This window comes from Vigna radiata, chromosome 1 (assembly GCF_000741045.1).
Source record: "Vigna radiata var. radiata cultivar VC1973A chromosome 1, Vradiata_ver6, whole genome shotgun sequence".
NCBI classification, from domain to species: Eukaryota; Viridiplantae; Streptophyta; class Magnoliopsida; order Fabales; family Fabaceae; genus Vigna; species Vigna radiata.
Genome location: NC_028351.1, coordinates 9,884,589 through 9,912,332, shown reverse-complemented (window position 1 = coordinate 9,912,332; position 27,744 = coordinate 9,884,589). Strand labels below are relative to the sequence as shown.

Below are 27,744 nucleotides of genomic sequence, written 5' to 3'. Positions count from 1 at the left end.
TAATGGGTGGTCCGATAGCGGTCTGATAACATGTGGAAAAACATGCTCAACAACAACATATATCGTTAGGATAAACTTTAAACTTTAAACGATGACTCTGATACCATATTAGAAGTGGACTTTAAACCTAACTCAACCCTACAAAACCGGCTTGTAGGTGAGGTTTGCACACCCACGTATATACATTTAATTGGTCTAACCTCTAATCGATGTAGAACTTCCAACACATTTTTTCTTATCAGATTCTATTCAGAATCCTTTTCCAAGCAAACCGATAATGAAAAACCTGCATGAAAACTAGACAACAAGCACACAAGCTTCCGTGCACTCCTCACTGTCTATTAATGTTGTGTGTGTTATTTCCTCAGCATGTAGATTAAACTGTATGCAACTACATCCGTTTTCTTTTTCTACTTACCTAATCTTTGCACATTTAAAAACTTCATTTTTGAAATTAAATTAGGTTTAAAATTTATTTTTTAACAACTTTCATACAAACACTCAACCAAGCCCACACACATCAAAGTCAATTGATGCAACACTGAGACTGTGCCAAACAAGCATAACAGAAGCAACCACAAGTCAACCAGACAGATGAAGAACATAAAACCTTTGTTGAACTACATGTTACGATGGGATAGATTCTCAGACATTGTCACTTTAACTTTGATATCCTTAATCTCCTCCTGTAATGTGATTTTTCTCTTGTGCGTATATGCTTCAGTGGACGATGATGTTTTCTTGTGCATTGTTATTTCTCAATTCCATTTTAGTTTTCTCTTTTAAGCCCAAGAATATATACAACATCGATTATATTCTATGCCCTTGGTAGATTAATAACGACAATAGTTCACATGTCAAAACTTAATTGATTCGTTTGAATTTATTTTTTAAAAATTATTTAAAATAGACTAATTACAAATATGTATTATAAAGAAATTGTAAAAAAATTACATTTATGTAATAATGTATCATTTGGTTTTAGGGAATGAAATAACATTGATACAGTCATGTCATTATTTACATAATTATTTCATTAATTTTAAAATAATATTATAACACCAATTTTATGAAACTGTCTATCGAAAAAAAGAAACTAGTAAATATAAAAGTCATATGAATTAAAGCACATTTTTCATGTTTAAAATGAATATTTTGATTAACAACTACCAACTCGTTTCATATAATGAAGATATATAAATTTATAGTAAAAAATTAACGTTAAGAGTCAACATTAATATGATATTTTTTTAATACTGAAATTCAACACTAAATTTTTTATAAAAATATTTAAAATATACTATTTATTACATAAATATTAACCTTTTTTATATTAAATAGTAACTCATTTAAATAAATTTAAAAATTATTTCATTCATATTAAAAATATTTTTAATTATTAAATAATTAGAAAAAGATAATTTTGATTTAAAGTAAGCTAAATCCACTGATATTTAATTAATGAGCTTAGTAAAGACTAATTTATCATATTGCTGTCGAATTAGCTTACTCAAACTTTTTTTTTTAATTTGATTTTTTAAAAGAAAATAGTATTACACAAAATTTTCAGGAGATAAAAGAGAATAAATTTTATAATAATTTTATGTTGTTTAAGTTTATATTTAAATCATTTGGTTCTTTTATTTGAAAGTTAATTTTTATTTTCTTATATTAATATATATTAAAATTAGTTTAAGAGATTAATATACATGCCTCTAGAATGTAAACTCTCTTTATATTGATGTGACTTCTGTCATGCTTGATGCTACTTTTCATCACATTCATTATAGGTGTGTAAATTGTAATAATCATTCTTATTATAAAAGTCACGATTCAATCTTTAAAACCAAAAGGAAAGATTGCAAAGGTAGGGTTTGTTTAAGACGAATGGGGTAAGTTAACTCATAATTTACTAGCTAGTTGACTTAAAAGTTATAATTCATGAATAAGATATATAGAGTGTTGATAACTTCTAAGCTAAAGTTTTCGTGAAGAAGGATCACTTTTTTATTATATTTAAAAAATCTGAAGTTGTTATAAGTTTAGCGAGTTCTTTATAAATATTTTGATTCAAAGTTTATGATTAATAATAACTTTTATCTTAGAAGATGTTGGTGATGAAAACTTCCAATTCGTTATTAATTATGATAAATTTCATTTTTTTTATAATTATTTTTTTAAATATAACCAAGTGAAGTATAATTTTTAAACATAAATAATGTTAAATATATAAACATGTGGATTAAAAATAATAATAATAATGAACTAAATGTGGACTATTTGGCTTATTGGGATTTAGTCGATCCATTTTATTGTGGATAAGAGTAGTAATAGGTCATTCTGATGTCCTACAACGTATGTGTGAGTTTGGAATGAAATTGAATATCTGATACTTTTATTATTTATTAGATGAAATTGGAGTATACTTTGTTGATAATAAAGAGACTATAAATAAGATGGATGTATGTGGTTAGATCTAAATGGAAGAAATTGAAGAGTTTGGAAATAATCACAATTACACTACCAATAATTTAATTTAATTATGAAAGACATGTGTGGACTATGATCATGTGAAAAAAATATCTCTTAAATTTCAATTTAGAATTTTATTGATCATATTTATGAACATGACACATGACCACTTGTTGGTAATTTTTTCTAGTAATTTCATTTATATGTTTTGTTTTGTAATATATATTAATTATATTTAGGGTTAAATATGTTTTTAGTCCCTATACTTTCAAGCGATTTTGGTTTTAATCCATTTTCAAACTATGGTACAATTTAGTCCTTCAACTTTAGAAAACTCTGGTTTTAGTCCTTTTTATCAAATTTTTTTAACTTTATTTGTTGTTTCAAACGCGTTTCTTAGTTAACATTGAAGTAAAAATGTGTCAAACAGTGTAAACAATCCAAATGCTATAATAAAACGTGCTTGAAACAACAAATAAAGTTAAAAAAATTTGGTAAAAAGTACTAAAACCAGAGTTTTCTAAAGTTGAAAGACTAAATTGTAGCATAGTTTGAAAATGGACTAAAACCAAAATCGTTGGGATTAAAAACATATTTAACCCTTATATTTATAATAGTCATGTGACTTTTTTCCGTAAATCTTTCTCGTGCACGGTGAGCAAAACAATAATTTATTTTTCTTTTTCTTTTTCTCTTTTTTTCCCATCAGTTTATCCAAAGCACCCTCTCATTCTATTTCTTCTGAAATAAGCTTTTCATCCTCTCTCACCCTCAACCAAACGAAACGTAAGTACAAACATGGTTATCAAATGGTTTCCGAGTTAATTCAGAAGTAAACTTTTTTATGGGTAAACTCGGTAGAATTAATTGTGAAATCGGTAGGATCATATAGAATTGCGACGAGCTTGAAAGAGGAAAAATTAAGAAATCGTTTGGTCTTTTTTTATTATATATTTAATGAAATGCATCAAAATTAATGACAATAATCTAAATATTTATGTTTTACAATATTTAATTTTATGAACTATATATCTATAAATTTTATTTATTTAAAATTATATAATTTTATAGATTTATTTGAATTAAGATATTATTTATATAGTATTTTTCATCTGAAGTAAACTCTTACGAATTTACGAAATTCTCACGAGTTTACATAAACTCGCGAGTTTGATAACTTTAGTACAAAACATTTTTATCTTTTCATTCATTGATGATAAATTTAACTTCTTTTTTTCTACCTAAACTTCTTTAGCACGTGCGTATGTTCATGAGCATTAATGGATTAAAATGTTTAGTATATATAAATGCAGCTAACTAAGGTGAAAAAAAAGTAAAGCACGAAACAGTAGATGAAGAAGAGAGTTTAATTAATTTGAGATGGAGTGGAGAAAATACTATTTAGATGTGATATTGGTGCCATTAGGGTTAGTGATGATTGTAGCATATCATGTTTGGTTATGGCATAAGACTCAGACACAGCCCTTCACCACAACCTTTGGAAGAGAAGCTGATAGTCGCAGATCATGGGTTCTTGTCATGATCAAGGTATTCTTCATCTTTCATGTAATGTTTTGGAACTGTTTTTTTTTTCTGGAAAATACCATAAATGATTTACTGAAGGTTTTATTAATCGTGGCAAGTTAGAGATGTCATGTATTGAATAAATTATTTGAAATTTAAATAATTAGTTTAATTTTCATTAGATTTTAGAAATTATACAACAAACTTAATATTTTATTAGATTTTCATCCTAAAACATAATATTTTTGTCTGTTTTGGCTTCCAAGACATCCATGATGAGTGATTTCAATGTTTTATGTTGCAGGAAATTGACAAAAAGAATGTGGTAGCGATCCAATCTCTTCGAAACTGGATAATGGCATCAACCCTAATGGCGACATCAGCCATTCTGATATGTGCTGGGCTTGGAGCAGTGATAAGCAGCACTTACAGTGCTAAACATGCAATTGAGTCCACCATTTTTGGAGCAGACGGGGAATTAATGGTGGGTCTGAAATATGGCATTCTCCTTGCTGCATTCTTATTTTCATTTTTCTGTCACACTTCCTGCATAGGGTTTCTCAATCAAATCAATATTCTTATTTGCTCTCCAGAAGATCACAAGTCCTTAGTCAGTCCACAGTATTTAACTCAGATTTTCGATAAAGCCATTTTCTTGAACACACTGGGAAACAGGATTTTCTATTCTGCACTTTCTTTCTTGCTTTGGATCTTTGGACCTGTGCCAACTTTCCTCTCTTCAATAGCCATGCTAGTTCTGCTCTACAATCTGGATTTTCATTCTGTGCCAAATGGTTTTATTCATGAAAATCAGAACACTTGTACAAATTTTATCAGTGTCTCAGTTTAAGCACCAAGAAAAGAATGTGAAAAGTTGTATGATTATCAGTGTTTTATATATCAAATTAATCCAGAATAAAAAATAGATGAAGAAATATTTACCTGGATTTACAATCTTTTTAATTCTTGAGTTTTTTCTTTTTATGTTTCTTTATCTTTTTTTTTTCAAATTTTGATGCAAAATGAAAATTTTCTTTTCACATTTGTTTATGAAATAAATAAAGAAACGTGTTTATCAATTTGATTAACCTAAGTTGTAAGGAAATAAACATAATTTCATCCCTGAAATTATAAAAAAAAGTGCGTCTAAACGTAGGATAAGTATTTATATTTGTTTTTATATGTAAGTATACTTGAAATTTAAAATTTATTTAGAAAAAAAAAATGTGGTCGCTCCAGCTAAAATATAAACATAGTCAAAATAAATATTATGAAAAAAGTTGTCCAAAACAGAAATAAAGTAAAGTTACAGTTTTGAAACAAATTGTTAAAGTATTGTTTGTGTTTGGTTTTCTAAAATCACAAAATTGGGATAAAAAAAAAAGCAGTTGTAAGATTTTAGTACTTCCGATATTAATCTATATATTGAAATTGATAATTTTAAAATTCATGATATTCAACAGTTAATAAATATGAATATGTCACCTACTTGCAAATCATTTATGACTCTCTATAATTTCTTAATATCATTAAATTAGAACAAATATGTGAATATCTCAAGTAACCAATAGTTTATAATTCTTAACTGTATATTAATATCATTAGACCAAATTCATATATATATATATATATATATATATATATATATATATATATATATATATATATTAATATCAATCTACAAATTTATTCAAACTTTAATTATGGAGTTTAAATTTTCTTATTGAATTAAAAAAAAGTATGATTCAATACCGTGTTATCTTAAAATTTAATATTAATGACTATAAAAACTTAATTAAGTTTTATCCTACTTTGAAAGAAAACATGTACTTAGGCACATGGAGTAAAAGTACATCACTTATATTATATATAGGGGTGGACAAATCGAACTGAACTGTACTGCACTGCTAAAAACTGAACTGTACTGTAAAACAGTTCAGACAATCTGAACTGAACTATATTTTGTTTTATCAAACTGAACCGAACTGTACTGTACTGCAGTATGAACTGAACTGTAAACTGCATTAACTGAACTATTAACTGAACTGTAGACTAAACTAAACTATTAACTGAATTGTAAATTACACTAACTGAACTATTAACTAAATTGTAAATTACACTAATTTTAACTAAACTATAATTTAACTGAACTGAACTAGTAACTATACTAATTTTAAACTGAATTGTACTAATTTTTAAACTAAATAGTATAACAATACATGTTCTTTTTAATTGAAAATTATTTTAATATTTATTTTATTTTATTCATAAATGTCTAATAAATTGATTTTTAATTATTTAATATTATTATTTTCTATTTTATTTATATTTCTTTTATTANAATATTATTATTTTCTATTTTATTTATATTTCTTTTATTATTAAAAATTATTTTATTATTTATTTATTTTATTAATAAAATATATATATATATATATATATATATATATATATATATATATAACTTAAAAAATATAAAAATATAAATTACATTTTTTATTTTTATTGATAAAAATATAAATTTTGTGATATTTAAAAAATTAATTATTATTTTTTTATGTGAACAATTATTTTTATTAATATTTTATTATTAAATAAAGTTTTTTTAACAAGATGAAACAATTGAACTGAACTTAGAAAAGATGTAAGAGTAGATACAGTTCTCACAGTTAACTGAACTGTAACTCTTATCAGTTCAGTTTTTAAAAACTGAACCATAAGATAGTATACTTAACTGTTACTAGATTTGGATCAGTATGTACTGAGTTTTGATAGGAATTAAATTTTTAAATATTATGGGCAAAAATCATATTTATCTCCAATTATAAAATCATCACATGATCTTTATTTAATTTTAAAAGTTGTACATAACATATTAAAAAATATTATATTTATATAAAGTTTAGAGTAAGAAAACCAAAATAAAATTGAATTTTAATTAAAAAAACAGAAAATACTTTTTAAAAATCATCTACGCCTAGCTTCCTCGTATATAGTACGGAAGAAAAAAAAAGTCTTCGTTTTTAAGTTGCTTTAGCGTCCAGTATTAATAATTATAAGTAAATTATTTTAGTCAAAGAGTTGAAATTTAAATTGTATGTATAAGTTGGTTGTGAGATTTAACTTTGCATTTATGATATGAGGTTTATATTAATATCTTTACATTAGCCTAATCAAATATAGAAAGGATTATTTGTTATCTTTATTATTTATTTCTTAAATCTAACTTTTTTTAATAAGTAATATTTAAAAGAAAAATGATAATGTAGAGGGCGAAAAAACACACAATTTTAAGATGCAAGAGCAATATTGATATATGATAAATTAATATTTAGTTTTCATATTATACAATAAATATTTTTATGTAACTAAAACATAAACAATAAATAAGTTTAACATATAATCTATATTTCAATGAAATTCATAATATATATATTTTATTCTTGTATAAAATATAAAGACAAGATAACTGAAAAATAGTCGGGATATCTTTTTCTAAATGTGAAGATAATTATGTAAAATGCACATTTAAATAATTTTTATCTATTTGCTTCTTACTAAATTAATTATGTGATCGATTCTTTTAGTGAATTATCAATGTTAATTACTATGTTAGTTGAGATTATTAAGTCATCTGGATAATGGAAGCACACTAAATACATGAATCAACTAACCTAAAATTGCTTATCTCAATAATATATCTCGAATTCAATTCCTAAAATATTTAATTATATTAAACATTTGAAGCAAATTCTTTATTACCTTATAATCCTGACTAACTCGTAATAGTGGAAAATCATAATGTTGAATAAAATAAAATCCTCTCTCATTGGATTACAAGCAACGTGTAATTGGGTTAAGCTCATTTTCTGATATATTAGTTTTATGAACTCTAAAATTGTATATTCTATATAAAAATAAATAAAAACTGTTGCGTACACAATATAATATAATGATTTTGTGTAATCCGTGAACTGATAATAGAAACTAGGATTGATATATGTATGTTATGTTTGCTTATATTAGAATAATATTCAAAGTTTAATATATTAATTAATTGTGAAATTGGAATCACCAAATTGTCATAAACTGAACTTTCTAATTCGTTGGATTTTCACAACAACGAAATATTAACTAGCATCAAAAGGTTGATGTCATTCACAACCTATTCTTCAAAAAAGATTGATTTAAAAACTAAACTCTTAACTATTCACAAGTTAATAAAAACAAAATAAAATTATTCAAGCAAATAAAAGCATATGTTAATTTAAACAGTTAGTTTTACGCATAAATGTTATTTCCTTTTCTAGAATGACTTTTAACTATTATTATTATTATTATTATTATTATTATTATTATTATTATTATTATTATTATTTTCATTTACTAAATAATAAATCTAGTTAAATTTGCAACGTAGTTTAGCCAAACAAATTAGTAGAACAAATATGTGGGTTAACTATGTATTTCCGTGTGTAAGAGAGGACGACCACTATTAAAGAGAGTTAAAACGCAAACAATAAAAGGGTTTCTTCCTACACCACCATGTTTTCTTCCTCCAACCCCTATAACCCAATTGAAATGACTTAAGTATCTTTCACTGAAAAATTATTTTACACCCAGATTGAGGCCTTGGCAAAGACATGCCAATAAACCAAAATAATCATTTGTTGGAAACTTTAAATGTGAGTCTAAGATCTATTTTAAGTAAAAATAAGAAAGTTAAGTATCATATAAATATTTTCATACACGATTTGTTTTAAGATTCTAGATTGGAAGTGATGTTAGTTTCTTATATAAGTTGAGCTCAAGTCTTATTAATATTGTGTTTTCTTGGAAATTATCTCTCGAAAGACCCATTAGTAACTATAACCGATAGTTAGTCTTGGTAACCAATTCGGAAGGTTAGAAAACTATTTTGTTATGATGAATGTAGATACAACTAATGGGTACTCATGGTTAAGCTTGAGGAGAAAGTGCCAATGTGAAATGACTTACACTTAAGGAGAAGATTGTTGAGATAGCCAAGTGTGAATCTCAGTCCCACAATGAGTAAAAATGAGAAAGTTGAATACCATATAAAGATAAATCTCATAAACCCATTATTAAGAGGTTTTGGGTTAAAGGTGATGTTGATGATGTTAATTTGAGTGAATAAATTCAACTCTTTATACCTTTTATCTTATTTTATCCTAAAGTTTATCTTGTTTTTGTTTCTTTTTTGTGTTTGTTATTTTGTGCTTGTTTTATCTCTAATATCTATTTTGAGTATGTGAAATAAGTGATTAAAAAGTAATCCTAGTAAAGGAAAGTAATAAGTTGGACCTCAAGGGAATATGATTACACAACAAAAGATGAATTTAGAGCAAATACTCGTGTTGAACCTCATTGGAATCGTGCCTAAGAATGTCGAGCGATATAAGGCGACGTCAGGCAGTGGTTAGAGGTGTCAAGTGGTGGCCTTACAGGGAGTTGTTATTTGTGTTTTATTTGATAGTGCTTGGTGATACTAAGACGGGGCCAAGCGGTCGTAACATTGACATGTCAAATTTTGGGTATTTAATTATGCTTCTCATGAGGGTTCATGGCATCCCTTTTTTTGCACAATAGAGAAACACTTTTAGGTTCTTAAGAGAGCATCTTGGAGGTTGCTAGGGGTGTTGGAAAGCTCACTCATTCCTCCTTGGGTATTTTTCTTCATTCATGGTGATTTTCCTCCCTTGGGGTTGGAGAGGAAGATGGGTTGCAATTTGGAAATGAAAACGCAAATGAGAGGTGCTATCAGAGCATGGAGCGGCTGCAAAGAACTTTGGGAAAAGGGCTTGAATATTCTCTTTGGTTTCTATTTCTTCCCTATCTCTTCTATTTGGAAACCCTAGGTTCTTTACCATAGAGAGCTAACCCTATTTTGTTGAGATTAAATGTAATAAACTAAATTCTTGTATAATTTGTGTTGCTAATATGTATGTACATGTTTTTCAAATTTAGGTTAGTATTTGATTTAGAAAATGTCTTTTGAACCTAACATTGAAATTGACTTCCTAATGGAGCTTGTATCTAGGAATTGAACTTGATTCATTAATAATCTTAAGACTATTGAACTTAATGGATAATTTCTTGTTGATGATCCAAGGGATTGGACTTTGATGAGTTATCATAGATTCAAAGTCGCTAGGAATATAATTTGAGTAGTGAGTAGATTTTAACTTGAATATGAAATTGAGATATTTGTGAATGTATGTGAATGAAGTGAATAAAATTTAGTCTTGACAACTGTCAATACTTTATGTTAAATTTCACATTACACATTAATTGCTTGATAAAACCCAAAAAGAGTTTCTTTGTGCTTATGTGATCTTTTTTTTCTAATTGAGTTGTGAATTGTAAGAGTTGTCATGTGTTGCACAAGTTCCTATAGAGAGAACAATATTTATTACTTGTTGTGTGCGACCAGTGCACTTTTCATTTTTCATTAACAAACGTCAATATCTTATGTTTGGATTGGGCTCGTATCCCATTGGTGTTGTGTCTTTTCGATGATCCTCTCTCGAAAGACCCATCACCATCATAACTTTGATATCCTTAATTAAAGTAAATCTTCAACACATGATCATCCTATTGGCCCTTATTTTTTTCTCATTTTATTGAACTATTTGAACAAACATATGCATAGAATGATTCCACACCATAAATTCTTGAAAACATGTTCACCTTTCATGTTTATGTTAGGGAGAAATGCTTTGTAATTGAGTTTTTGTGTTTGATATGTCCAAAAGAAGGTTGTAGCTCACCTAATGGATAACAAGATCGAATGTGATTTTTCTTTTTGTTTTAGATTAATTAATTGTTGGCAGAAAAGAAGATGATAAAGATCATAATATTTTAATAATGATAAAAGCAAGTCTAAGAATTCAAACATGTAAAAGATATTGGAAGACTTATAGTTTTGTTTTAAACTTTTGTAATAAGTCTTTTATATTTGTAAGACTTAGCTTTGAGAGTTACAAAGTAACTTGCATAATATCATATTTCAAAAATGTTTTGTGATAATCAATCAACCTTAGTGGTAATTGACTATCGAAAATAATTTCAGATTTTCATAAAAGTCTATGTGATAATTGATTATCACCTTCTGAAAAAGGTATTCGAAAAGGTTCTGTGATAATCAATTATCACTTGAGATGATCGATTATTAGTGACAGTTGTAGTCATACTATTTAGTTTCTTGACCTAATTTTTGAAGATAAGAGTCTATATATTTTGGCTAACCTAGTTTTGACAATAACTTTTATTTTTAGAGGTTTAATGTTATGCTGCCAAAAGAAACTTTCTGTGTTTTAAAAAGAGTTTTTGTAAGATCTAGTGTGAGTAGAGCAAGAACTTTCACTAAGTGTGTCTTAAATGATTAAGTACTTATGTTGTAGCGAGGAAAAACTATTCATCATTTGTGTGTTCAAAGGAGGTGTTGTTCATCTCTTGTGTCTTTAAGATGTTTTCTAACCCAAATTTTATTCTCTGTGATTGTAAGTTGTGATTGTTTATTAGTGATATGTTCATCCATCTTTAGAGAGATTAATAACTAAATATATAATCTTTAGAGAGATAACTATATTCTTTATTTTTCTCTAAAAAAATTAAATTTATTCAAAAATTCAGTTTTAAAAAGGGGAGAAATTTTAATAGTCACGGTTTTATTAAAGAAATCAATTAATCTCGTTTTGATTTTGATCCAAATATAATTATTTCGTTGCACAATTCTAATAATGATGTCAATCTCATGTTTGGATTTGACTCATAATTTATTGATGTTGTATCTTTTCAACGATCTTTTATTGAAAGATCCATCACCATCTTACGTTTCACTTTGAACCTTATTTTTGTCATATATATTTGATATATTTGTACAACATAGGCATAAAATGATTCCACACCATAACTTCTTCTAAACATGTTCACCTTTCACATTTATGTTGGGGGAGCAATGGTTTGCAACTGAGTTTCTGTGTGTGCTATGTAAAAAAGAAAGTTGTAGCTCATCTAACATATAGGAAGCTCGAACGTGATAGTTTTTTGAGTTTTGGATGGTGTAATTCGGAATATACTTTTTAATGTATTTCGAAAATGTCCATTCTGAAACATGGTTTCGGAACTGGATTACCTTAAAATACATTAAAAAATTCATTGTATAATTATTCTGAAAAATATCTTTGTACGTGGAAATATTTTTCGAAATATGTATTTTAAAATATAACTTTTTTAAATGCAGGAGAAAAAAAGGGAAGTAAAAAGAAAGAAACAGACATAAAAAAAGTATGCAAATTGAATACGGGCTAAGCCCAGTGATATAAAGGATCTTTTAAGCATCTAAAACTAGACTAATTCTTCTTAGGATGTTGCTCCCTGCACCTCCCCACTTCCTTCCTCCACCCCCTCTTTTCTTTCTTACCCTTCATTTTATTCTTTTATTCCTGTTTTATCCTTAAAAGTTTTTTTTCAAAGTTAAAATTTAGTTTATAAAAAGAACCTTTTTTAAACGGATATGAGAATTCGTCTAATCCGTTTACGGTAAAAACGGATGTCAATGTCCGTTTGAGTTAAAATCGCATGTCCACATCCGTTACTCAGATTTCAATGGTATTTCGATGTTCCTCTCCAATTTCGCCATTCTCACACTCTGGAGATGTTGTCAGCTCTGTATGAAACTGGGTACTGTTCCAGTAAAATTATTATCATTTATTCTACTGCAATGTGATAATGAATAGTATGCATGAGATGCAGTGTATGTGTTACTGCAATGTGATAATGAATAGTATGCATGAGATGCAGTGTATGTGTTACGTAATTGGGTTATAATTAAGGAGAAGGAACAAAATCAAAGCTCACAAGTCGGTCAAATTTTGTAGCCCAACAAGTGTAAGCGGTAAGTTCCCAGTCAATTGATTGGATGACAGAACCCTTTCGTGTTGAAATTGCAGAAAAACAAAATCGTTAGATTAGGAGAGAAAGTAAAAATAAAAAATAAAAAATAAAAAATCAAATAATCATATCAACCCATGAAAACAAGAAAAGGAATTGGTATGCCTCAGAAGTTTTGCAAGTTGATTAGTTTCCCAAGCTCAGGTGGAACCGCATCACAAAATTGGTTTGCTTCAAACATTCTAATAGGAAACAAGACAAATGAAGAGGTTAGTGTTATACCTCATTCTTGAGGATTTCAATAAACCTGATAATATCTATGATAAATATGAATGAATTAAATTAGAGTTTGGAACATACAGATATTTAAGAGTTGTAAAATTTCCTAAATGCTTTGGAAATTCTCCAGATAAGCGATTCACAAGAAAAGATAGAGCCAAAAATTTGCATGTAGTTGGAAAAGACTCGGACTCATATCGAAGCTAATTTCATTGAAGCTCATTCCTCTGGAATTGAACCGGTGAAGCAATTGCAAGCAAAATCCCTGACCATAGAGGATTTGTTTTGGAAATATTAAGATAAAAGAGTCACTGAACTATAAAATGTTCATAACGGGAATGAACCAAATCAAGTTGTAAGAAACCATTACAATTTTTTTAACAAGGGCAGATCGTTGAGAGCTTCAAGGCGCAGATCTCCCAGCGCAGCCGCGATCGGTTGCTCGATCCGGGTGGTTCTCTCCGTGCACCTCCATTCCGACCTCGTCCCCAATTGGTGCTTCTGCGAGGAAAACATGCTCCCCGTCGAAGTCATCGACAACTGACTCGCCACCGACTGTCCCAACTTGCGCTGCCTCCAGGTCATTGGCGCCAGCCAGATGGGGCTGCTGAGCGTCGCGGAGGAACATCGCGAAAGAGCATCGCGGAGGAGCATCGCGGAGGAGCGTTGCGGAGGAGTGTGGCGGAGGAGCTTCGCGGAGGAACATGGCGGAGGAGCGTCGTAGAGGAGTGTCTCTCGGAGTGTTTGTCGGAGTGCTGATTGAAAAGCTTGGGGAGATAGAGGTGGGAGAGGTGGGCTGTGAGCAAAGAGTAAAGGGGTTGAGGATTAAAAGTTAAAAAGGGTAAAAAAGACAAAAAAAAAAGGTTATTTTTGTAATAAGAAAAAGTTGAAGAAAGTTGGGGAGGTAAAAGAAGAAAATGGGGGAGGTGGAGACATCAACACCCTTCTTATATCTCGATATTTTAGTCCTACACTCCCCAAAAATATTAATTTCATAATTATTTTTGCAATTGTATAACTTGATTTTTTTTGAATTAGGGATAAACCCATTTTATTCTGATATGTCTTATATTTTATCCAGAAAAAGAGAGTCATATTAGTGGGTTGGATTTTTTTTTTTTTGGCGTATTCCAAATAATATTCGGTTTAGAGACTAGTCTAAGTAAAATTTTAATAACTTTATTTTGATATAATTAAATTAATAGAAATAATAATTTGTATAAATTTATTTATTAAAATAATTAAAATTTTTAATTTTATAATTTATCATTTTTTGGTTAAAGTTTCTTAAAAATATCGTACCAAAATATATATAATTTAAAACATCAACCGAAACTAATTCAAATATTATAATTTGATTTCAAAAGATCAAATTCCAACCTATTTTTAAAATTTTATATTTGTATGAGGAAGGTAAATAATCAAAATTAAATAATAAGAGCATAATAATTAATGTGGGCAAAGAAAAAAAAAGAAAAATGAAAATGATAAAATAATCTTCCTTAATATATTGATATAATTTGCTGCATCAGTTTTTTCCTGAAAAAAAGGCAAATTTCTGATAATTATTATAATATTTGTCTTGAATATTATTTGATTGCAATTCAGACCATTTATTTCTCTATTTTGCTCATTGTCAATTAATTCTCAATTAAGACAAGATTGTCATAATATTACAATATGTGTCTATAAATACACACACCCTGTGAAAGAAAAGGGACTGAAAAAAAAAAGATAGAGAGGAAAAACTTACAGAAACAGTAGAAAGAAAGACCGAAAGAGAATATAGAAAAAAAAAAAAGGTTCTCACGCGTTCTGTCAACCGCAATCACCAAAGAAGAAACAAGGGAGAACTGAAGGCTAAAAAAGTATGTCATCTCTGCACCATTCTTTTTCTTTTTAATTGTGCTCTGAACTTTTTTTTTTTTTTTAAATGTTTTTTTACTACACACCAATAATGTTTTTTTTAATAATAAAATAAAGCTTATGCGTCGACCTATGATCGGTTTCTTTCTTTCTTCTTCCCACCGTTCTTAAAATATAAAAAAATACGTGATTTTCGGGTTAATTTTTGTTAAACTAAATCTTTTTATCAAAATTATGTGATCCTTGATTTTCGGGTTCACTCTTCAAAATTGTAAATCAATCTTTTTTTTAACAAACTCACAAACATTTTCCTATGATTGTCCATTAATCGATGGATGTACGTAGGACCAAGGTCAATATTCATAAAACAAAAAATGTTTCCTAATAATTTATTTTATTTTACTTATTTTTGTTTCCTAATAATTTATTTTATTTTACTTTTATTTTTGGGGAAAATTAAATATTTTAAAAACCACATTAATTTTATACATTTAATTAAAGGTATTGCCTCTGGGCGCAGTAGGTGCTAACACCTTCCTTAAGTGTAACCGATTTCTGAACTTAAAAATCTCTTTTTCGTAGGCCATGTTTTTATTTTTAGGGATTTTTCAATAGTTTTTCATAATAAATTATGATGGCGACTCCAAAATCTTTTTTCAAACTGTTTGTTTTTCGGTTCGTCGTTTCGTCGTGATCCCGGTTGCAACAATATTTAAATGGAAAAAAAGAGAGCGGAAGTTGTTTAAAAGTTAAGGATTGAGCTTCTAGTGACTAGTAAGTATATCTAGGATAAGAATTAAGGTAGAAATACATTACTTTCAGTAATTTTCTTTAATGAGTAAATTATTAAAATTGAGTCACATCATCCCTATATTATGTTACTTTATAGTCAATGTTGGCGAGACCAAAAGGAATTTAAAATATTTTTACATGCTCAGCAAAGTCTTTTATATAACTTACTATTTATTATATACTTTGTTTTTGTGTTTTTCCAATTCTGATCTTTTATATTTTAAGAATTTTGCCGCGCTTTTGGTGAGAAATTTGTTTTTTTCCCTTAAAATAAAATTAAATAAATAAAGTCACGACACCACATAGCAGTTATAACGGGTGGAAAAAAAAGATAAACCAAAAGAAAGTAGTATGAACCACAAGAATGGAAAATGATTTGAAAATGATGATAAAATTTAAAAATAACGACTTTGACTTTTTAACAGAAACTCTCAAAATCAAAGTAATATCTTGTTGATATTACTTTCTTGTTGTATGATCGATTGAAGGAATGAAACAAAAAACAAAGCATTTTACGAGTTTCGTTATTATGGCTCAAAAACAAGAAACTTCTTCTGCTTCTTTTATGTCAAAATACAGTTATGATGTTTTTCTTAGTTTTCGTGGTCCAGATACCCGTTTTGGTTTCACTGGTAATCTTTACAGTNCTTTGAGTCAAANNGGAATCTTTACCTTCATNGATGATGAAGCTCTCAGAAAGGGAGAAGAGATCANACCTTCTCTTCGCAAGGCAATCCAAGAATCCAGGATATCCATCATTNTTTTCTCCAAAANCTATGCTTTCTCAACTTTTTGTTTGNACGAACTTCTCCATATCATTCAGTGCCACAAAAATCAGAACATGTGGATTTTGCCTGTGTTTTATGACCTAGAGCCATCTCAATTGCGAAATCAAACAGGGAGTTACCAAGAAGCATTTGAAAAGCATGCTGAAAGATTCAAAGATGACATTCAGAAGCTTCAANAATGGAGGCTGGCTTTGNGTCANGCTGCTNATTTNNCTGGTTTGCATTTCAAAACTGGGTAAGTCATCTCTGTTACAAATTATCAGTATNTAGCAATNGTCTCTCTGATTTNCCANAATGNATGTGANAGTGATTTGATTGCTCTNNTATGAATGGCAGTGAANNGTATGAGTCTGAGATAGTGAAAAAGATCACAGAAGAGNTCTCCACTAANCTTAATCGACCTCCCTTGCATATTGCTGATTATCCTGTNGGNTTGAAAGNTCGGATGNAACAGATACAAGAACTCATGGGTGGTGAGTTTGATAAGAAAGTGACCATGCTTGGGATTCATGGAATGGGAGGAATAGGAAAATCAACTCTTTCACGTGCCATGTACAACTTGATGGCACATCAATTTGAAGCTTCGCACTTTCTTGCTAATGTCAGGGAAAAATCAGANAAGGATGGTCTGGTGCATATCCAAGAGACAATGTTGTCTGAGCTGGTGGGGGAAACAAATATCAAGTTAGGAGATGTGCATCGAGGAATTCCAATACTACAACACAGACTTTGTGGGAAAAAGGTCCTCCTTGTGCTTGATGATATTAGCAGAAAAGAACAATTGCGAGCAACTGCTGGAGGACTTGATTGGTTTGGCCCTGGTAGCATCATCATCATAACAACAAGGGATAAGCATTTATTAGATGTTCATGGAGTTCAAAAACAGTACATGGTTGGTGAAATTAACTTTAAGGAAGCCCTTGAACTGTTTAAGTGGAATGCTTTCAAGAACAAAGAAATTGATCCATCTTACAAGGAAGTCACAAAGCGTGCAATGTATTATGCCAATGGCCTTCCGTTGGCTTTGGAAACGATAGGCTCGAACTTGTTTGGCAAAACCTTGAATGAATGGGAATCTGCGTTAGAAACTTATGAGAGAATTCCAAATAGAGATATTCAGGAAGTTCTTAGAGTTAGCTATGACAGTTTGGATGCTTATGAGAAAGAAATATTTCTTGANATAGCTTGCTTCTTTAGAGGATGCTCTCTTAGATACCTTACAAATTTGCTTGAGGCAAGAGGTTTTCCTCCAGAATTTGGTCTGAGAGTGCTGGAAGAAAAATCTCTCATTAAAATTCGGAAATGTTCACATGAAACTGTGGTAATGCATGACATGATTCGGTGTATGGGAAAAGAAATAGTTAGACAACAATCAACTCTGCCTCACAAAAGGAATAGGTTGTGGTTTTACGAGGACATTGTTTGCGTGTTGGAGAAAAACATGGTAAGAGTCCAATTCCATTCCTTTTCTTTCATTACATCATGAGTTGAATCTGTACACATTTCATGATTCTTAACTCTCGATAGTAAGAGCCAACAAAGCATTTACATTTTGTGAATTCTAAATTTTATGGCTCCTTTTCTGCTTTTGGCCTGAAAGGAAAATGATAAAATTCAAGCGATGATGTTGGACATGCCAGAACACCAAGAAGAAATGCAATGCATTCCAAAGTTTCAAAAAATAAAAAGCTTACAGATGCTTCTTATAGAAAAGAATGTTGGCTTTCTTAGAAGCCCTGCTGCTCTGCCAAACAATTTGAGAGTGCTGGAATGGCGTGGATATCCTGCAACTTCTTTACCGAGTAATTTTCATTTCAAGAATCTTGTCATACTCAACTTGTCACACAGTTACTTTGGATGGGACAAACCACTACAGGTATGTAAAATTTTATTAGTCATCTAAAATTAATTTAGCTTTTGGTTGAACACTTGATCTTCAAAAAAAACAAACTAATAATTGTAGACTTGTTATTTTGCAGAATTCAAAGGTTTTGAGACACTTGATTCTCAGAGGTTGTATGAATATTAGACGAATACCTGACATCTCTGGTTTCCCCAATTTGACAAGATTTTTTGTTGGTGAATGCACAAATCTGTTTGAGATTCATGATTCAGTTGGATCTTTACTTAATCTTAAAGAGTTTTGTGCGGAAGGATGTACCAAGCTCACAATTGGTCCAAGTCGCATAAAGTTGATATCTTTGGAGCATCTGTGCCTTCGGGGCTGCAGTAGTCTTCTTATGTTTCCAGAAGTATTGGCACCAATGCACAAATTAAAACACGTTAACTTGGTAGGAACTGGCATAAGAAATCTGCCACTATCAATGCAAAATCTTGAGGGTATTCAAGTATTGTCCCTGGGGAAAGGCAAAATGCTTGAAATTAATGAATCATCCAATTTCTTTCAAAACCTGCCAATGTTCTTTCCTAATTTGACAAAATTATATTTACGAAACTTAGACATTACAATCCTTCCAGCCAGCATTGAAGAATGTCACTNTTTGAAATTTCTGCACGTCACCAACTGCAAGAAGCTTCAAGAAATTAAAGGACTTCCGTCGAGTATTAATGAGTTCTCCGCAGCAAACTCTCCAGTTGAAGCCAACTCTTTGACATTAAAACTCAGGCAGGTGGGTGTGTCTATCTTCTTTGAGTGATTCCATTAACTTGCTATGTCTTTCTTTTCCCAAACTCACCATGCATGTGACATGACCCGTTTCACAGGCCATTCATTCTGCTGCAATGAGAATATTTGTTGTTCCAGGTCTGAAAATCCCAGAATTGTTTGACCACTCTAGCAGGGGAAGCTCTGTAAGTTTTTGGTTTCGTAAGGAATTGCCCACTCTCGCTGTGTGTGCTATTATTGGAGTCTGGGATAATGTCAAGCCTCCATTCATTGCCAGGTATAATTTCTTTGTTAGAGTAAAAAAGAAAATCTCTAAGTGTGTTTCTTGTTTCCGTTGTGGTAATATAAATTGGACAACTGAGGATAGTCACGTAATTATATTCAACCGTCAATATGATTATCAACATCCATTGAATTCGGATATTCAGAAAGCGCTTTTGACGAATGAGTGGATTCCTGGGAAAATATTGTTGAGGATAAATCCAGAAAATGATTCAAGTAAGTTGGGAGAAATCAGAAGGACAGGAGTTTATGTCAATCGAACATTAAGTAGAATGGAGGATGTTCGGTTCGAAAATCCTTTTGATCTCTATAAAGCAACTACTAGGGAAAATAAACTTGTGGTGCTTGGTGAGGCATCTGATACACAAGAACAGGAACAATCCTCTGCTTTATTCAACCCCACAACCACATTAGAATCTGTTATTGGTGAACAACCTTTGAATTATGAGTACAACAATTCAGATTCAACAGAATCGACATCCACTGTTGACTCCAATAACCAAGGTAAAATGCCCTTGTCCTTCCTTTCTTACTCTTTGATCAAATTACTTCTGCTTCTATTCATATTATCCTTTGGTTCAGATGGAGTACTTGTAGATGATCAACCAATATTAGCTCCAAGTTCTGCAGAGACGCAAAATTCCGAGGCCAAAAGAGAAATCGCACCACTGATATCAGAACTTTCAAGTGAGTCCAATGCTCATGTAAGTATGGAAATTGAGTCAACAGCATCCCAATCACCTAAAGTTGATGAAGTAGAAGCAGGTTTGGAAACTCAGAATCAGTTCAGAAATACTATGATGGTCTTGGAAAATAAGATACATGAAAAGTTGACCAGGATTAGGAAAATGAAAGAAGAATTAGGAGAGAAACTCAGTGCTATTAAAGCCGACATCTCTGCCATTGAAGCTAACAACTCTTCCATTAAAGCTAACATCTCAGACATTAAAGCTATATTTCTGCAGATTGATCAGAGGAAAAACAATTGAAATAGAATTTCTGTGCAGCTAGCATGTGATGGATGAAAGTATCGAAATGCTTATTGTACAGGCACGATGATGATACACCTGATTCAGTGGTTTTTATGTTTTCATCCCGTTCTCAAATTTTATTTGGAAAGTTTAAGTGTGTTAAAAAATGGAAACAACCTATCCTTTTTCAAAGAAAAAAAAAAACTTCCACCTACCTTCAACTTTGCACTTTGTTTTTCTTCTCCAGTTCACCATTTAGTGAATAAAGTATGTATTGAAACCATCACTTATTTCTCAATTTTTTATACATAAATTATTTGTATTCTCTAAACAACTTCCAAAAATTTGATGGATTTCTTCCTAGTTATAATCTACATTCTTCACACTTCTCTTCATTGTCTTTCAAAGTTCAAACACAAACCATAACACGCAAACCAAAATAAATTATCACAAGATCACCATTCACATCCAAATCTTATCATTTTCCCTTCACTCTTCTTTAATAATCATATTTTTGTTTCATATTAAACTAGGGTGGCTATTATTAATCATAGTATTGCTTTTCAAAACTGCTTTGCATGTCAAAACTGGGAACTGCTTAATTTAATCGTATTCTTTATTTCAATAATTAATTATTTTTGTAATTTCTTTCTTTCTTTTAATGTTCATAAAGGGATAAAATTGTTATTTTTTTATTTAGTTGTTATTCACATAGAATAAAGAATAATTTGCTTGAATAAAATTTCAAAAGATCATAGTTATAAATTGTATACAATCAAATATAGACAAAATTAACCGGATTAATATTTGAATATATATATATATATATATATATATATATATATATATATATATATNAACAACTCTTCCATTAAAGCTAACATCTCAGACATTAAAGCTATATTTCTGCAGACTGATCAGAGGAAGAACAACTGAAATAGAATTTCTATGATGTGATGGATGAAAATAATATTATTTCCAATTTTTCAGATTCTAAAATTTTAAGGTTTGATGTGAGTTTTGGATGCATCTAAGTACAATGAAGATATTATTTTGACAATGGAATATCGAAATGCTTATGAAACACATAATAATTACAGAAACAAATATGAATGTAGATATAATCATCAACGTAGATCATAAATATAAAGGTAAAAAAAGTATGTATGTATTGAAACCACCACTTATTTCTCAATTTTTTATACATAAATTATTTGTATTCTCTAAACAACTTCCAAAAATTTGATGGATTTCTTCCTAGTTAATCTACATTCTTCACGCTTCTCTTCTTTGTCTTTCAAAGTTCAGACACAACCATAACACGCAAACCAAAATATATTATCACAAGATCACCATTCACATCCAAATCTTATCATTTTCCCTTCAATCTTCTTTAATAATCATATTTTTGTTTCATATTAAACTAGGGTGGCTATTATTAATCATAGTATTGCTTTTCAAAACTGCTTTGCATGTCAAATCTGGGAACGGCTTAACATAATCTTATTCTTTATTTCAATAATTAATTATTTTTCTAATTTCTTTCTTTCTTTTAATGTTCACAGAGGGATAAAATTTTTATTTTTTATTTAGTTGTTATTCACATAGAATAAAGAATAATTTGCTTGAATAAAATTTCAAAAGATCATAGTTAGAAATTGTATATAATCAAATAAAGGCAAAATTAACCGGATTAATATTTTAAAAAATATATATACATATACCTACTAGAATATTCTTTTTAATTATAATTGTATTCTTATGTTATAAATTATAGATTACAATATAATATTAATATATATATATATATATATATATATATATATATATATATATATATATAGATATATAAAGATTAATATGGGTTGTAATTCATACTTACACACTACAAGAATAATATATTTTAGGGGGGTTAATTTCCGGTTGTCGTATAAACCTCCAAAATTTCCGGCGGTTTAACCCGCCCCTAAATATTTTAATGTAATTCTCAAAATATCTATCTGCCCCGCGGTTCATTTCTTCTGCCATAATCATTTCCTAAACCTTCACTCTGCCTTATTCTCTCTGACCTTCGCTCTCTACCTTGGTCATGAACCTTCGCTCTCTGCCTTCATCCTCAAACCCTATTTTCTCGCTCATTGCCTTCGTTTCCTCGCTCCCTAAAACTTCACCAGAATCATTTTCCCCCAAATTTCCTGCACCATCTTCGTGTTATTCTTCCCTTGCTTGGGCTGAGAATTTTGTTCGTCGTCGAGGCGTCGAGGCATCGAGGCATCGTGGTGCTCTGTTGGCTTTTGAATAATCCTATTCACTTTGATCCCTTTCTCGCAGCTTCCATTTGCAATTCACGTTCTCTTTGATCGGTGAGCTTCTCCTTCTTCCTTTTCTCTCTAATCCTATTCACTTTCTTTTAATTTTGAACATGCTTTTACTCGCTCTCTCTTTGCAGGGCTTTTCTTGCTCCTCAGATTCCCAATTCCAATCGCGTCTCGCTAGATCAGAGGGGGAATTTCTGAAAATATTCCAATTCCACGTTTGGTTTCGGCTTTCTCAACTCAAATGCGGGGTTCGGTGGGTCTTAGGGATGAATTAACTTAATCACCTCGTTTCTAGCTGTGAGTTTTAATTTCTTCTTCTTCTTCGGACCTGCCTCTGCTTCTTTTTTCTTTTTTTTTGTTTCTTTCCTTTCTCAGCTGATGAACTGCAGTGAGAAGTGAATGAGTAGTTGGGTGAATGAATTACAGTGTAATAGAATATAAGAAAGAAAATTGAAGTAGCTAGAGAGTCTAACTCTGTTGTTTGTTTGTGCCTAGAACGCAATCCAGTAATAATAATAATGGTAAGAAATTTGGGACGTATTTGCCGCCGAGAAAGGAAGCGTCGTACGTTGAGTAGTGGCGGTGAAGGGTGTTGGCAGTTCCAACTTGAGATTTTCTTCGAGATTATGAGATTGGACAGAAATAACTATGTTGTTTTTAGCTTAGGTTAGCTTTATCAGCTACCTGGTGATGGAGATGGCTTTTCAACAGAACTTATTTTTTTCCTTTTTTCCTTTTCCAACTAGTAGTGTAGCAGCAGCTTCGTGATGGATTGATTGAAATCAATGTTTTCATAGAAAAGGACTGCCGCTGCAATGCAATACAATGCAATCTCTCTTTAACCCTCTTTATTGAATCATCAAATTAGTTTTTTTTAACCCTCTTTTTAAAAATGTTAGTTTAGGGTTGATGTAGATGTGTAGCCGAGCTCACTCACTCACTAATTAGATTTCCTTTTAAGTTGTAGCTAGTTGTGGTGTGGATTAGATGGAGTAGGGTAAAGAGTAAAATGAAAAAATGTAGAAATGATTGATAGTGGTGGAGACGTATTTATCCAAAAACAAAGAAGAGAAGAAGAAAGGAATGAAAGAAAGAAGGGGCAGAGATGGGACAGAGACAGAGATGTTGGAGGTGAGGATTCTGTGATCTCAATTTCAAGATCATTCACAACACAACACACAACCCACCAAACACATGAATTCCTCTAATAATTCCAAACAACCAGCCTGTGTTATTATTTATATTTATTGCAGTACTGATTATCAAACTCATATTTGCATAAATGTTTTGCAGGAATTGGTCTTGTAAATTAGAGAATCTGTAACTTTGATAAGGTGAGTCATGCATTGTTCACATTAAATTATTAATCTTCATATATTGCCTCTTGGTCTGAATTGTGTGGTCAATGTAAATTCCACTTAGTTCTGAAAATTAGTTCTGAATTGTGTGGTCTGATATGTGCAATAATTTTAGTCAAGTTTAAATCATGTTGTTGCTTTATCCAATATGATTTCTCAGAAAATAATATATGCAGACATAAATAGAGAGTTTGGTATAAAACCTTTTAAGATCATTTCAATATTTGTCCAAATGGTATGTATAACTTATAATAGAGGGTGGCTTTTTAACATATCAACTGATCACCTTAGAGACAAAGCTCTTGAACAACCATGTGCTATAACTATTAAGGTAGAAACAAGACAAAGAAACTTCACTTCTAATCAAAATCAAATGGATACTACTTTGTCAGCACAGGGGCTTAAGTAGGAGTCATGTTATTGTAAGGGAACATTTATATGAGTAATATTGGTCCATTTTAAACCCTTATATGAGAAGGAGACATTTGATCCTTAGTATTTTTGGATTATAATATAAACAGTATTAGATGCAGCAATGCTGAAATATTGACCAAATTTTGATGAGACAGTTACCTCTGCAACCTATAAAAGTTCAATAAAAATAGATATAATTTATAAAAATAAATTGTGAAAACTTGAAATTCAACTAAATAAGACAACATACATAAACTCCAAGAATATCTTAAACGAAAATATTATTATTTAATAAAAAAATTTCTCGAATGAGATATTCTTTTTTTTATTCTGATAATAGAAACAGTCCCTTTAAGAATAGTATTTATCAAATCGAAATATAAATCTACCAGATAATTTTTTCATACTTATTTTTCCAATTGGTCTTTGAAAGTTAGGTTTATCATGAAATTAAAGAACACAAATAAATATTAAAATTACAAGTGCATTGAAAGAAATATTGAAAGTTTTTACACATTTAAAACTACTAATTATACACATGAAGTTTATGATTGTTAAGAAAAGGATGGTCAAAGGCAGGTTGTTTGTTAATATCTCCATGTTTTGTCTATAAAATATAAAACAAAATATACATAATATGAAAAAGAAATTATTAGTCAATATAATGAGATTGGATTCGTAAACGAAATTGAAAGTTAATGTATAAGAAGACTATAAAACACATAAATAGTTTTGACAGGAGGTTTGTTAATGAGCTTTAGTTGTCGATCTAGCTCCAAATCTTCTTTGAATATATTTTCAATAGCATAAACTATAGGACTAACAACGCTGGTCACCAAATACAAAGCAAGGATCAATGCTAGTGCTAAGAAGCTTGTCAAAGGTGGGAAATTTTGTTTTATAAGTCATCGTCGGTGGTTAGATGGAAGACATAGGTTTAGATTGGCTCATATGAGGTTTGATGGAACTATTGAAAATAGAAGCCAACCAGTGACAATCTTAGGTCATGATATCTTACAACAACTTGGTAATGTTCATGTTGAATTTGAGAAAGAACCTATAGTCTTCAGCAGCTGTTGAAGCAGCTTCTAAAAGAGAATATATTCTCCCGTGTATACAACGTCTTCAGAGACTAGAAAATGTCTTTGAGGAACTTAGCAACAAACCTGATGGTATGCCGCAGGAGAAGGAGAAAATGCTCATGGATTCCATGGATAGGATAAAATCTGTTGAGTCTGACCTTGAAAAGACCAAGAGGGTATTGGTCTATATTTCCAGTCATACAGATCTCTAGATTATGCTGATCTGATAGGATGGTGGTTAAACTTTATGCTTTTGATGCAGGTACTACATGCTACAGTGATGAAGCAGCTTGAGATTGCTAATTTGCTGGAGAACTTGAAGAAAACAAAGTGCCGAGTAAGTTGACATTAACGAACTACGTTATCTGGATGAATATGAACTTCCAAAGGAGGATTTTCCCTTTGTTTTTTTAACTAGATATCTGTATCTTTAGATAAGTGAGCTAGCGATTGTCAAATTCTGCTAGTGAGTTCGTAGTAAAAGGCTTACAGCTTACCAGTTTCATTTAAAATTTGAATTAGAGCTCAATTTGATAGTACTAGTTCGGCTTTCCTTTCTTGTGCCTTTGTATCTCCAATCCTATTGTTCTTGTCGTGTTTGTGTTTTGTTTCTTTCTTTAGCAGCTATAACCCTACAATGACATCTTGGCTCATTTGTTTTTGCAATAGAAACATGACATCATAAATTACAGTAACACTAAACAATATTTTCGTAACCGCATTTAACAAGGATTATTCTTGCAGCAAAGAAGGCTATTCTGTTGAACCATTTAAACGTTCAGCAACACAGACACTTGGAACCACAGAAAATATTTCCATCAAAGAGAAGACAGTGCAAGTTCACACCTAGATTGGACCAACAAAAGCTGTGGCAAACGGAGGACACATTTCAAGCATAATAAGTTTGGGTAGATCATACATAGAAACACGAGGAATCGAGATGGTACTACACAGTCCACTTTCTTTTTATAAATATGATTATAATAAAATATATAATATAGATTTCCTTTCAAATCTGATTTGTAATTTTTCCTAGTAAATAAATAGGTGTAAAGGTGTAATTATGCATGGACGAGATATTCTCTTAAGTTTAGACAGTTTTGAGAATAGAAAGAAAATGAAAAAGTTTATACTGCAGAAAGTTTAGTAAACCCCTCCCTTTTTTGTTGCAGCTAAAGGATTTTGAAAATATTTTTAAGAAACATTGGAATGTTGAAGTCATGAGATGGATCTGTAATAGTAATAGTCTATTTTCCATTTTGGTGCATGTAAGACTGCCTTCATTATCACAAATTTGCAAGNATTTATTGTGTTTTACTTCTCTCTATATATTTATTTTACACTTTTTCTTGAAAGTGTTGCATTATGGTTTATTTTAATATAATCTCCACATTTTTTGACATAATAATTAATGTTAAACACATACTATCAAATTTTGTGATGTTCGAATATGAAAAACAGATTTAGAAGAAAAAAAGTATTTAGTTATTTTTCTTACTATATTATATTGATTATAAAAGGTTTAAATTTGGATAAATTTGTGGTCCAAAATATTGATTATAAAATAAAACGTTTAAATTTGAATAGATTTGTGGTCCAATGTTCCGAAAATAGTGGCTATAATAAATATGCAGATGTAGGAGCCTATTACTTTTAATATCTCAAATCTCTGTTACATTACAAATTACCTCATTTATCACTTTCCACTGTAATCTATAGCTTCTTAAATCTTAATTCAAACAATTTCTCTAAAACAATCCAATGAGTTTTAATGAATATGATGAGATTTTAGTTTCTTTTTTAATTGTTGAGGTTTAATGGCACATGTGTACATCTGCACGTAACAGAAAGAGAAAGGAGGGTGAGTTTGTTGTCAAAGTTTAGAAATAGTATAAAATATTCAGCAAATTGAAAAAACCTATTTCCCTCGTTGCATTCATTAGAGAGTCTCCTCCACTTGATAGTTCTTTTGAGTGGAAATGGTTCTTTTGAGTGGAAATAAATAAAAATAAAGCCCATCAACACAATAACAAAATAAAGACACAAAAGTAATATG

General features: G+C 30.2%; 3 protein-coding genes and 1 long non-coding RNA gene across 10 annotated transcripts; 3 read left to right on the top strand and 1 right to left on the bottom strand.

Moving 5' to 3' along the window:
• The first annotated feature begins 3,852 nt into the window (after nucleotides 1–3,852).
• LOC106757217 lies at nucleotides 3,853–4,846 on the top strand. The gene is made up of 2 exons (XM_014639843.1): nucleotides 3,853–4,020; nucleotides 4,301–4,846. The coding sequence occupies exons 1-2, from the start codon at nucleotides 3,853–3,855 to the stop codon at nucleotides 4,844–4,846; spliced, it is 714 nt and encodes a 237-aa protein (XP_014495329.1).
• A 7,963-nt stretch (nucleotides 4,847–12,809) lies between these two features.
• On the bottom strand, nucleotides 12,810–14,212 carry LOC106768809. 3 transcript variants are annotated; one of them, XR_002667130.1, is made up of 2 exons: nucleotides 13,273–14,212; nucleotides 12,810–13,154 (listed from the first exon to the last, which is right to left on the bottom strand). XR_002667130.1 is itself a non-coding variant. In XM_022778366.1 (2 exons), the coding sequence occupies exons 1-2, from the start codon at nucleotides 13,843–13,845 to the stop codon at nucleotides 13,079–13,081; spliced, it is 360 nt and encodes a 119-aa protein (XP_022634087.1). In that variant the 5' UTR covers nucleotides 13,846–14,212; the 3' UTR covers nucleotides 12,810–13,078. The 3 variants fall into 3 exon arrangements, 2 of the variants coding, with proteins under 2 accessions (XP_022634087.1, XP_014509633.1); XM_022778366.1 differs by having other exon boundaries at nucleotides 13,562–14,212; XM_014654147.2 differs by lacking the exon at nucleotides 12,810–13,154 and having other exon boundaries at nucleotides 13,167–13,456; nucleotides 13,562–14,212.
• Nucleotides 14,213–16,378: 2,166 nt separating this feature from the next.
• Nucleotides 16,379–21,614, top strand: LOC106757208 (TMV resistance protein N). Its single transcript, XM_014639832.2, has 7 exons — nucleotides 16,379–16,872; nucleotides 16,974–18,081; nucleotides 18,238–18,513; nucleotides 18,617–19,267; nucleotides 19,362–20,049; nucleotides 20,128–20,510; nucleotides 21,429–21,614. Exons 1-7 carry the CDS (start codon nucleotides 16,379–16,381, stop codon nucleotides 21,450–21,452), a joined length of 3,624 nt encoding a protein of 1,207 aa, XP_014495318.1. The 3' UTR covers nucleotides 21,453–21,614.
• Nucleotides 21,615–22,447: 833 nt separating this feature from the next.
• Nucleotides 22,448–27,003, top strand: LOC106778910. Of its 5 annotated transcripts, none has more exons than XR_002668964.1 (6): nucleotides 22,448–22,879; nucleotides 22,966–23,965; nucleotides 24,128–24,168; nucleotides 25,736–25,864; nucleotides 25,951–26,025; nucleotides 26,433–27,003. It is a non-coding gene; the product is annotated as an uncharacterized LOC106778910 (long non-coding RNA). The 5 variants fall into 5 exon arrangements; XR_001377206.2 differs by having other exon boundaries at nucleotides 22,450–22,879; nucleotides 25,790–25,864; XR_002668963.1 differs by lacking the exon at nucleotides 25,736–25,864 and having other exon boundaries at nucleotides 22,453–22,879; nucleotides 22,966–23,131; nucleotides 23,330–23,965.
• The last annotated feature ends 741 nt before the right edge of the window (nucleotides 27,004–27,744 follow it).

Coding starts and splice junctions, on each gene's coding strand:
- LOC106757217 (XM_014639843.1), top strand. CDS start 3,853: ATGGAGTGGAGAAAATACTATTTAGATGTGATATTGGTGCCATTAGGG. Junction 4,021..4,300: donor GGGTTCTTGTCATGATCAAG/GTATTCTTCATC, acceptor TTTATGTTGCAG/GAAATTGACAAAAAGAATGT.
- LOC106768809 (XM_022778366.1), bottom strand. CDS start 13,845: ATGCTCCTCCGCGATGCTCTTTCGCGATGTTCCTCCGCGACGCTCAGC. Junction 13,155..13,561: donor CTGCCCTTGTTAAAAAAATT/GTAATGGTTTCT, acceptor GTTTCCTATTAG/AATGTTTGAAGCAAACCAAT.